The following is an 11234-nucleotide window of genomic DNA, read 5'->3' as shown; positions in this document are numbered from 1 at the left end:
AGAAATGCTGGAGAGATCTCTCGCAACTTAAGATCCAAGCTTGGATTGAGCGAATTCTTGTACATATTCAAAAGATAATTGAGCTAGAAGGTGGTAATGAGTACATAGAAGGGAGAGATAAGCCTCGGATAAGACGGCCGTACTTCGGTTAGATTATTCTTGGCAGACAATACTTTTGAAAGGCACCTCCGTACTTGCCAAGAGAACAGCCCTTGGCTGCAGTGGCTCCTGCCATATTCGGCAACGTATCGCTTGTCGAGACTTCTAGTCTATGGTTGTTATCGTCCAGGACCGGCTCATGGTCGGTTGGGCAAAGATAATGGTACTGTTGTTGAGGTTGTAATTGTCGTGTTTGAGCAGGTCGTCGGCCGAGTCGTGTAAGGCGAAGGGGAAAACCTTGTACTATCACATATCGCGTCCGTATGTTACGTACTACTGATTTAGTATTCTGCAATGCGTTGAGCTGTTAGTCAAAAGAAGAGAACATCTATTCACAGATGTCTATGCTGGGAAGCACCCATCGACCTATTACTTACAGACAGCCTCTACCTCCTTAACTACCTCTCTATAGCGTCTGTATCTTCTTATATCTACTATGAGTCCGCTGCTCTCCTTGTTGCGAATGCGACACACAAGAATCAGACCCGACTTGCTTTTGTTGCTACAACAAGGCATGAACATGCATACATACACATTAACGAGCATAGCAACAGGCTCCATTCCTGAATACCTGCATTCCAAAACAGGTAACTTACCCATTCACGTGCACCACTTCCCCGGCTTCCCCACCTCGTGTCAATAATGCCCCGAAAATCCGACACTGATGCATCGAGTTAGCTGGGCCCACTAGCGGCGCCGTATTGACCAGATGATGCATCGTGCCCTGAATCAAAACCATGCAACTAGTCAAATTGATATATTGCCAGGGTTATAGTAAACATCGCATAAGTTGTGAGATTGCGCCCCTATTACAGCGCTCACCTGCGTGACCATGAAGTTCTTTCCATCCCTACTGGCTTTGGTAGGGCTCTCATCCCTTACTTCTGCCCTTTCAGTCACCTCGGTGAAGAACTGGAACATTACAGACGATGTTCAGGGATCAGTCCGTCTCAATGGTCTTGCTTTCCAACAACACGCCTTGACGACGTTTGGGGACTACCAGTATGTAGCCTTCTACAAGACAGCCTCTGGATACGGCAAGCATTATGTCAATCTCGGGCGGCGAAAAATTTCACCTTCGCTTGGCGACTGGCAGTACTTTGCCTTTAGCGACTACGAACAGACGACACTCGATGAGCACAACACTATTTCCATGGGCATCAGCGGCGATGGAAAGATACATTTGAGTTTTGACCACCATGACGTTCCGCTCAATTATCGTGTGAGCAACGCTGGTATCGCCAAGACTGTTCCTTCTGCATGGACTGCAAGTGCATTCGGAGCTGTGCAGCACAGTCTGCCAGGTTCCACTGGCCCATGGACACCGCTGACTTACCCTCGCTTCGAATCTATCGATGGTGGCGACCTCTTGATGGAGTTCCGGATAGGGCAATCTGGTGCGGGAGACTCATATATCCACCGCTATTCTACCACTACTGGGAAATGGACCGCCGTGGGAAAGTACTTGCAGGGCGAGGACAACAATGCCTACGTTAATGGTATCAGCAGCGAAGGAGGGAAATTGTTCGTTTCATGGACTGTCCGTGAAACTCCTGATGCGAGTACAAACCACGACTTTTACTTTGCCTTGTCAGAGGATGCTGGGAAAACTTGGAAACAAACCAACGGCCAAACAGTCGTGGTTCCCATTAAGCCTTCAACACCTGGAATCAAGGTCTACTCGATACCGCAGAACAGCCAAATTATCAACCAGGAAGCGCAATTCGCAGACCGTCAAGGTCGTTTCCATGCATTGATGCGCGATAACTCAACAGGCACACCGCAGTTTTACCATTACCTACGAACAGCAGCTGGAAAATTTACCAAGACTGCCATCAACGCACCTGGTCTTTCTACGCCACCATACCTTGCCTACCGCGGCAAGATTGTCGCTACTGGCGACAGTGTAATTGCGATTCTCCCGGACCAGCCAAAGATGACAATTCAGCTCTGGGCCGCGACTGCGGGCGCGAATTACAACGATTGGAAGAAGATAGCAGACATTCCAAACTCTGCTGGCGAACCGTTGGTGGATGAGGTCAGGCTTAAGAACTTTAACGTCTTAAGCTTGTTTGTAAGACAGGGCGGACCTTTTCCCGACCGAAAAGTCCAAGTCTGGGATTTTGGTCTTGGCGCGTGAGGGTACCAACAGTTTGGAGAATTGCATAACCATAATATACGACAGGGCTTAATAAGAAAAAACTTGCTTCAACGACCTTTTTTTCAAGTCCACGAAATGTGCTGGTATACGAACTCAATTTGCTTAATGCAATTCTTACATTGAAAAATTGCATGGCGAAACGCTGGATCGTTAACTACCTATTCACGAGTGATCTACGTACGTATGTTCGTATGACTTATCATGAAAGGTACATTCCGGCCATCTTCACATAGCGCTTACTCAGATTATGGTGTTATGTCTGCCTTCCACAATTATTGGACCAACCGACAGTTCTCCCGTGGTACTGAGGCCTTTCTTGGTTTCGAAAGTTTCGTCAGATTCCTCTCTAAATATAGCAAAATGCCTGCGACAAGAATTTCATTATTGTGTAAGAGGTAAATAGGATCATACCACGACGTGGACACCAATAACATCCACACGTCAGCGCGGACTATGACTGCCACAAGTAGCATTTTTTTTATGCATTGTATATCGAGCAGGGTATTGCAATATAATCTGTAGACCTTTCAGGCTTCTGCAGTTTTTCAAGTTGTTCTCACAAGAGTCCTACCGTCTGGTCGGTAATACAGTTGGGCTGCGCATGATACTACATGATCATCTGCACCTTTCGCACCGTGCCATTGGAACGCATGGTCGGGAAAACGTACCGATTCGAGCGAGTTAGACTAGGAGTAAGACAGCGGGAATTCCTCCGGTGCCATGGTTTGGACCTGTCACCTGCACCTGATGATGGTAGGCCAAGATAACAGCAGCCGGGAACTACGGTATAACCTCGGCTTCTTCCGCTTCCACACGCCAATTTGCAATTTAAACGTTCGGAGTGCGGATGCAATACCTGTTACTGTCATGATCGGCATTGTTTAGGACATCAAGTGTCGAATCTAGTCATGACCAAGGCGGAAGGTGCTGCAAGCGGAAGAATTGGGCAATTCATTATTCCGACCTATGGATGTCAATAACCAGGAGGAGAAGAGTTTATTGCGTCACACTACACAGATGCATGGATCTCCAAGACGTATAATGGTAGTGATTCATATACGCTAGCCATTTACGTCGAAAGTTGGCTCCAGAAAGTAACGGAGATGAATTCGGGGCCTTCTCGTATACGACATGATTGGCAGTGCAACACCCCCCCGCTTGTGCTGAGTACTAACTGAACAAATTCACCAGCACAACCCCTCTTTCCTGACACCATCACGCATCAACGGGCTTATGTATATCCTTGGAGCGGATGGAAGTGGGTTTAGACCGGGCCTCTATACTCGAAACAAGATCGTGGCTAGGATTGAGTGCCGCCGTGTATTTCCATAAGAAGTGACCGATGGCGCCACCATGTTCCCGACCTTCAGCTCTAGTACCTTTGGGTTTCCGTCACCATGCGCGCTCCTACTCTTACTGAGATAGCCCTCGTGCTCGCCAGCGGCCTTTGCGTCAACGCCGATCTGACGACTACCATTAACCCCAAGACAAACTGGGGAACCTGGGAAGGATGGGGAACGTCGCTGGCCTGGTGGGCTCAGCAATTCGGCGACCGAGACGATTTGGCAGATATATTCTTCACGCTCAAGGATACCAAATTCGGTAGTGTTACTCTGCCAGGTCTCGGCTTCAATCACGCTCGCTATAACGCTGGCGCATGCAGTTGGAACACCGTCGGCACAGACAAGATGGTCGTGTCACCCAACATCAAGAGATCGAGGCAAATGGAAGGATTCTGGTTGGATTGGACGAGCTCTGACCCAAATTCTGCCAGCTGGAACTGGTGAGACAACACTACATAGTTTTTCCGAAGTGCTTCACTAAGTTTAGTTGCCGGAATATAGGAATGTGGATGTCAATCAGCGAAAGGCTCTGCAAAAGGCTATCGAGAGGGGTGTCGAAAAGACCGAACTCTTCAGCAACAGCCCAATGTGGTGGATGACACGCAACCACAACCCATCCGGAGCCAGCGATGGATCCGAAAACATCCAATCGTGGAACCTGGAGCAGCATGCCGTGTACATGGCAACGGTTGCTCAAGTCTTCAAGTCCAAATGGGGCATTGAGTTCGAAACTGTTGACCCATTTAATGAGCCTACAGCCAACTGGTGGAAGGCCGATGGCACCCAGGAGGGATGCCACATTGACGTAGCCACCCAGGCGACGATTATTGGGTATCTTGACAAGCACCTGAAAAGCCGCTCGCTGGCGACTGTGATTGCAGCATCAGACGAGTCTTACTATGACCAGGCCCGCGATAACCTCAAGAACATAGGAAGCAGCGCGCTTTCCAAAATTGCACGTGTCAACGTACATGGCTACCAGTACGGAAACGGTGACCGTGTAGCCGTCCACGACCTGGCTGCAAAGGCCGGCAAGCCAGTCTACAACAGCGAGTACGGTGACGGTGAAGCAGCCGGTCAGCAAATGGCAAGCAACCTGCTGCTCGATTTCCGATGGCTCAAGCCCGTAGCCTGGGAGTACTGGCAAGTCCTCGACCAAGGCGGCTGGGGCCTGATTGACGCCGACAACGACGCCAAGACGGTGGGTGGTCCAACGCAAAAGTACTTTGTCCTCGCCCAATTTGCCAGGCATATTCGTCCAGGCATGCAGATTCTCGATGGTGGCAGTGACTATACCGTCGCTGCATACGACGCCAGTAAATCCACCCTAGTCATCGTAGCGGTCAACTGGGGCAATGCGCAATACCTCAACTTTGACTTGTCGAGCTTCTCGCAGCGTCCAGCGAACGGCGCAACAGTGACTCGCTGGGCTACCCAGATCGGTACCGGTGAACAGTATGGAAAGCACAGCGACACTGTCATTAACGGAACCAAGTTCTGGTCGTACTTTGGAAAGAATGTCGTTCAGACGTTCGAGATTACGGGCGTCAAGCTGTAAAGTGTAGGGTACTTCATGTGCTATGAAATCAAAGAGACATTTGTCTCAGAACTCGCTATCTTTGATCATCTTGCTTCTTTATGAACATGTATTTGCCGTGATCTTTGAGGGTATCTCATCCAATCCTTTGCTTTCTCCTTACCCATATTTCGTCACCGTCAGCACCAGCTCTTTGTTGGACTTCCCAAACTTGAAGCTTGTAACTGCCACGATCGGATCGTCCCGTATGCAAATCAAAGGACCAGTCATGTTTAGGACATTGAATTCCTGAGCTTAGCACCACTCCAAAGTCCTCTATATCAAAGGGTGCGCCGTTGGAAAGAGGATATGAAGAGTGCGGGCATTCCTGCGGATATCATGGTCAACACATAGGCGAGGTTACAGTTTTTTCTTTGCTTTTGCCACCTACGTGGTTCACGGCAATAAACTTTCCCTTGTACTGGAACACCATGACCTGATCTTTTGCATTGCCACCCAGATCGGGATCCTTCCAATCATCAATGGAGATCTCTGTCGCTTTGGAGCTGTCATCTTGAGGCACGTGAAATACCCGACAGCCAGGTACAAATTTTCCGCCGCACGGCCGTTGCTCGCTGACTCGCATCGAGTCATCGAGATTTGGGTATGATGACGTTGAACCAGCGAGAAACCAGGCATTCTGTGCTCTGGATGGGCGGAGGAACGGGTTGGCGAGGAAGGACATTGCGACTGGTAGCCAGGGTCTGGGACCGAGTGGTGATGGAAGTGGAGGCGCCCTGCAACACGTGGAAGAGTCGAGGGTTGGATGCTCCAATCCCTGTCTAGATTGGATGGCAGCAACGTTCAAAAGGCCATCCACGTCGCGCATCACAATACACCATCTGCAATATGGAGGGGAGATGCGCTTGACATGTGGGACGTGCTGATAGAATGTGAGTAAGTAGATATAGTAGGTAAGGGGGGCTTTGGTACTGGAAGTGCAGAATGAATGCTTCTTGCTGTCATTAATCAGTACGCAAGACGCTCTCCTCTTACTACGTATATCGGGGTCACATCCTTTCTCAGCCTCACCATGATACATTATACTATCATGTAGGCGTACTTACTGTGTAGGCAAAAAAGAACGGCTCCTCAACACAAGACTCAGCCTCGCACTTGTTACCGGGACGTGCAGATGCAGCTAGCCGAAGTCGATCATTCCTCTGCCGGAGCTTCCGCGACCGCATATCTCGGCAGAACATGCTTTCGCACCGCCTCTTTTGCGGGTCACGCAACAGACCAAGATCAACCAGTTTCTGATAACAACTTAACCCCTAACTGACACCATGGCCTGCAGATGCACGATATGGTGGCAGAGTTTCGGGACCGCGCACCAGTGATGATAACACAGAAAGGAGACCTAAATGCGCTAGAGCGATGTGACGACGCGCACTAACTTCATGCTGCTGGAGTCGCCAAAGTGTAAAGGAAAAAACGTGTCAATACATATGTACATACATACACATGTACATATATAAGCTTAAGTCCGAGAATTCAGCGACATGGAATCCATTCGGTCCTGGGTCGAAACAGCATTTGTACAAAAACATCTCTACCAAGTCTGCACCGAGTTCGCATAGCGAATCGGTAGCCAAAGTAATTAGCACTGACTGCCAATTACATGCCCATGTCGCTCTAGGGCAAAGTATACTACGTGGTAGAGTCGCGTCATCGGGGCCCTCGTTACCGCATCGGGCCTCTAGTGCCATCTCCTATCTCGTGTTCAAGTTTTGATTGTGGGGCGTCCTCGCCGATCCCCCATAGTGTTAACAGCTTTTTTGCGGCTTTGGCACTTTTCATTTTTGCTCTATTATCATTCTTGCAAACTTACATTGGCTCAATCCTGCGCCGCCCGCTACGCTATCCTCGTACTCGTACTTTGTGGCTGCAGGCTGTTTCGTCGCCTTACTTCTTTCTATGTTTTTCCATCTTTCTTTGCTACTTGATTTCTTCATTTAACAAGGCCTTTAATCGCGCGATACGAGCATCATGCCGTCGTGGTGGCCTGAAACACGGCTGGAATGGGTCTTTGCCGCAGCTGCAGCGACTCAAGGAGTGGTCAATACTATCATTCAGATGTATGTTTCAACATCTTAGACACGCTTGCTCCACCAAGGTGTTTGATTTTTCTTACTAATGCGCATGTTAGAGTCATTCTGGTCGTCTATCTACAATGGGTCAATAAACCAATATACGAGGTACTACTCCCCAACCGGTCGATCGAGCATTACTGATGGTTTCCCAGGTCCCATTAGCCTACGTTATATCCTTGACTCTCTCCATCAACACCCTTGGCTGTCTCTATCAATTGATCTTAACACTAGACGCATACCGCATTAAAAACCACATTCAGATCTTTATGCTATGTGTCGCTAACGTGTGTCTTTCAATTGCAACCATATTGCAATATGGAGAGGTACACAATGCGTCGGCGAGAGCCGCCGTTGGTGTCAACGGAAAGAACCTTCCTTTTGTGAAAAGAGACTGGGAATTCTGGAGGCGTGTATCGCCCGGTTTGATTGTCTGCGCCGTTATTAGCTCTACCTGCAGCACTGTCATGTGCGCTGTCGCCATGAAACTTTATCGTGAATTTTCGTGGGCTTTGTATCAAGACGTCAGTCCGGACATGGCCATACAGTGGAAGTACATGTGCTATCAAGTTCGTATCCGCATCTACATATCAGCGCAATCGTTCCCTTGCTGACAGTTATACAGATCTATCTAGGTTTCCTCAAGTACACACCCTACTTTGTCTTTGCCTTCATATTGATCTACGGCTTGATAAATGTGCACTATATTGAGCCAGAATTCTCTTTGACCATGGCTATCATCCCTGCCACGCTTTTACACTTGGCTCTGGCCGTGTACTTTGTTCGACATGAAACCCGCATCGGCATGATCATGGTCTTGGTAAGTCTAGTCTCTTTAGTATCAGTATCTGACTAACTCGGCCAAGCTCTTCCATGCTGCTAATATCACCTACGTCATCAGCCGATTGCTGGTCTTGTATGGTCATGGGCCACTATCCAGGACGATGATGAAAGATGAGATGGTTTTCTATATTTGCATAGGTGGCGCACTCTCTTTGTTCTCGTTAGTCGCTGGCAGTGTTTGCATGTTCAACTTCAAGAAAGGGTTGAAGCCTATTTTACTTGGGCAAATAAAACGCCGGCCTCAAGCGCATGAGCTTGAGGATGACTACTACATCCAACGGCTCAACTACAACATTGTGCCGACGCCAGATCGGGATTCACAACGATTCTTGGTAGATTGAGGTGTAGGGGGTTTTCAAAAGAAAAAACATCCGAGCGTCAACAAAAAGTAAACTCAGGTACAATACTGCCACCTGAACCTATCGTGTTGAAGAATCCATAATAATGTATGCATATCAAAAAGCATCTAAAAGCATAGACTGGGACGATATTAATCTTCTGTATAATACTCTCAATTATTGCCATGACTTCTTGTACTCGTATTTAATAGATGAATATTTAACAATGAATATGTCCTACAGGTCCGGCGCTTCGCCGCCTAGTAGGTAGCCCATTTGCTAAACCAATTGAGAATATATGGTGCAGCATCCCACTTGGTTGACCCGCCACTCATTGAATCGAACGGCTCGCCTTGTTCGACCCTGCTGGGCCAGCCATGGCCATAGCCCTTGATCTCCCTGTGCAGCACCAGATCCTTGTGGCCATGGCATTTCCACTTGAGATCTGTCACGGTTCCATTCTCAGCAACTTCGGTCTCGTAGTTGCTTTCGCAGTTGTCACGTGCAACCCATGTGTCGACCCATTCACGGACGGGGATGAAGGGCGGGGTGTTGTTGCCGTTGTACGGAACAATCTTGTCACTGAGACCATGAAGGTTCAAGTAAGGAAGCGCTCGGCCCTGCAGGTCTGGTTTGCATCCTGCTTGGTAGAGCGGCTCCGTCATGACGGCGTCTGGGTAGAAGGCGCCACCAACGGTGGAAACGGCAGCAAAGTGCTTGTTAAGGGTTGCGTCGCACATGAGAAGCGCAACCATGCTTCCTCCGTTGGATACGCCAGTGGCGTAGAGGCGCCTTTCATCCACGCAAAAAGTACCTGTCAGGTTCTTTCGGATCTCATCGACGAAGATGCGGTCGTCAATTACCGAAGAGTTGGGCGCAGCAACGTCGCCTAGCCATTGAACCTGCATCACTTTGTTAGCCAAATCAAAACATAGTACCGAACATGATTAACTTACACCCGGGGCTTGGACGTCCATGCCGGCAGGGTATACGACAATAGAATCCTTGTTGAAGTTCGGGTCTGACAACTGGCTGATCTTCTCCATATTCCGCGCAGGCTGCAACTGGCCGTGGAAAGCAAAGATCAGAGGCGCTGGCTTATTATTGGAGGGATCATAATTGGCAGGTAAATGCAGAATGTATTCCCGTTCCGTTATTTTGCCAATGACTGACTTGGACGAAATAGTCACATTGGTGGTTGAAGTACCAGGCTTAAACTTGACCGGCAACGAACTACCACAGCCGGGGCTTGCGAGGACAAGGGGTGTAAGCCCTGCGAGGACACCTAGGGCGAGGGTAAGAGGAGCCATTATTGCGATCGTGGAGCGTAAGGAGACCGATTGCCGTACGGATCACCTCAAGCCAAGGCACACGCGCCATTTATACCGAATAACAGGAAAAAAACGCAACGGCTGTGGACATCTTCCTTCCGTCGCGCACGATCAGCTCAACGGTCCCGGCTCGGCCCAGTTGTCAGCCGTAGATTGCAACGGTCAAACTTCTTTCGGCCCGTTGCTTAGTGCTGAGATGCGCTTTTACGCTCGAGGTAGTAAACAGTCGGTGAACAACATTTCATTAGGACTATAGATGTCTCGAATCAGCCACATGGTATGACATTTATTGGCAGTCCCCCTTCCTAGTAGACTTGGTTGAATTGCCAAGGTATGTAATAGGCCTCATTCAAGATTGTCATTATCCAATGCAGTTCTGATGTGTTAGGTATGTCAGCGTTATCAAGGGGTAAGTCTAGATCAAATTAGGAGCATCATTACACCCAACCTTGCATACTGGTTATCTCGTTCAGTGATATGCTTGTAGTCTGAAATTACTACTAACTATGGCGAGATATCAAGAATGTAACGTTTATCATTTAGCATTTGACGATTGACAATTAACAGATCACGGTTAACAATTGACGATCGATTGCGCATACACGTCCAGAATACGATTACCAGAGTTTACCTTATCAAGCCGAAATGATCGATGAACACACAATGTCATGACTTCAACTCAAACTATTTGCATTTTGCAACTCTAGCAGGGCAACTGCATAACAACGAATTTCGAACAGTGACATGCTTAGATACTATTTATAGTTGTTGGCGGGAAACTCCTCGCGCATGAAACGATCCGTCTAGAACCATCGGAACCCCGGGTACACGTCCAGCAAACCTTAATAATATTTCCGCGTTACCCTGGACTGTAAATGATGTCTTATTAGCAGAAACCGCGGACGTTTGCAGAGCAAATTATCACGATAAAATTTCAATCAGTATACTGCACAAGGCTTGTTCACAGCATCACTTGGTACAGCATCACAGTCGCATATCCATATACGATGAGACGAACACAGCATATAAAGAAAGAAGATTCAGTAAACTATGAATGAATTATTACCAGGTAACCTGCCATGGTAACGCCAATACCCTGCTACCAAGCGTCCAATCTCATCCATCCATCCTCAAAATACGCCCAATACTCCACCTCTCCCGCCTCTACCTCATTCGCAACCACGGTGGAGTTTCTGAGATGATAAAGCGGTCGCGCTCGTCGCGGCGGCGGCGGTAGTGGTGGTGGTGATGATGATGACGGTGGTGACTGCAGTAGTAGCGGCGGCGACGGTGACGGCGACGGCGATGGCGATGGCGGCGGGCCTGAAATCTCAAAAACCCCATTCCGCATGCTGATCTCCTCACTCGAGCGCTGCCAATGCTTAAAGCTATG

At 48.6% G+C, this 11234-nt stretch overlaps 5 protein-coding genes across 5 annotated transcripts; 3 read left to right on the top strand and 2 right to left on the bottom strand.

Annotated features, from left to right (window-relative positions):
* Positions 1–991: 991 nt before the first annotated feature.
* On the top strand, positions 992–2299 carry COCVIDRAFT_24829 (hypothetical protein; the record flags this gene model as incomplete). Its single annotated transcript, XM_014703290.1, has 1 exon — positions 992–2299. The coding sequence occupies one exon, from the start codon at positions 992–994 to the stop codon at positions 2297–2299; it is 1308 nt and encodes a 435-aa protein (XP_014558776.1).
* A 1418-nt stretch (positions 2300–3717) lies between these two features.
* Positions 3718–5221, top strand: COCVIDRAFT_93325 (glycoside hydrolase family 30 protein; the record flags this gene model as incomplete). Its single annotated transcript, XM_014703390.1, has 2 exons — positions 3718–4103; positions 4165–5221. 2 exons carry the CDS (start codon positions 3718–3720, stop codon positions 5219–5221), a joined length of 1443 nt encoding a protein of 480 aa, XP_014558876.1.
* Positions 5222–5336: 115 nt separating this feature from the next.
* Positions 5337–5924, bottom strand: COCVIDRAFT_35936 (hypothetical protein; the record flags this gene model as incomplete). Its single annotated transcript, XM_014703389.1, has 2 exons — positions 5337–5567; positions 5631–5924. The coding sequence occupies 2 exons, from the start codon at positions 5922–5924 to the stop codon at positions 5337–5339; spliced, it is 525 nt and encodes a 174-aa protein (XP_014558875.1).
* A 1304-nt stretch (positions 5925–7228) lies between these two features.
* On the top strand, positions 7229–8513 carry COCVIDRAFT_14202 (hypothetical protein; the record flags this gene model as incomplete). The annotated part of the gene is made up of 5 exons (XM_014703271.1): positions 7229–7317; positions 7389–7437; positions 7485–7853; positions 7955–8149; positions 8196–8513. The coding sequence occupies 5 exons, from the start codon at positions 7229–7231 to the stop codon at positions 8511–8513; spliced, it is 1020 nt and encodes a 339-aa protein (XP_014558757.1).
* Positions 8514–8770: 257 nt separating this feature from the next.
* COCVIDRAFT_93374 (carbohydrate esterase family 1 protein) lies at positions 8771–9820 on the bottom strand (the record flags this gene model as incomplete). The annotated part of the gene is made up of 2 exons (XM_014703388.1): positions 8771–9412; positions 9467–9820. 2 exons carry the CDS (start codon positions 9818–9820, stop codon positions 8771–8773), a joined length of 996 nt encoding a protein of 331 aa, XP_014558874.1.
* Positions 9821–11234: the final 1414 nt, after the last annotated feature.

This window comes from Bipolaris victoriae (assembly GCF_000527765.1).
Source record: "Bipolaris victoriae FI3 unplaced genomic scaffold scaffold_23, whole genome shotgun sequence".
NCBI lineage: Eukaryota > Fungi > Ascomycota > Dothideomycetes > Pleosporales > Pleosporaceae > Bipolaris > Bipolaris victoriae.
Note: the sequence above shows the minus strand (reverse complement) of the source record. Positions and strands in the feature narration are given on the sequence as shown.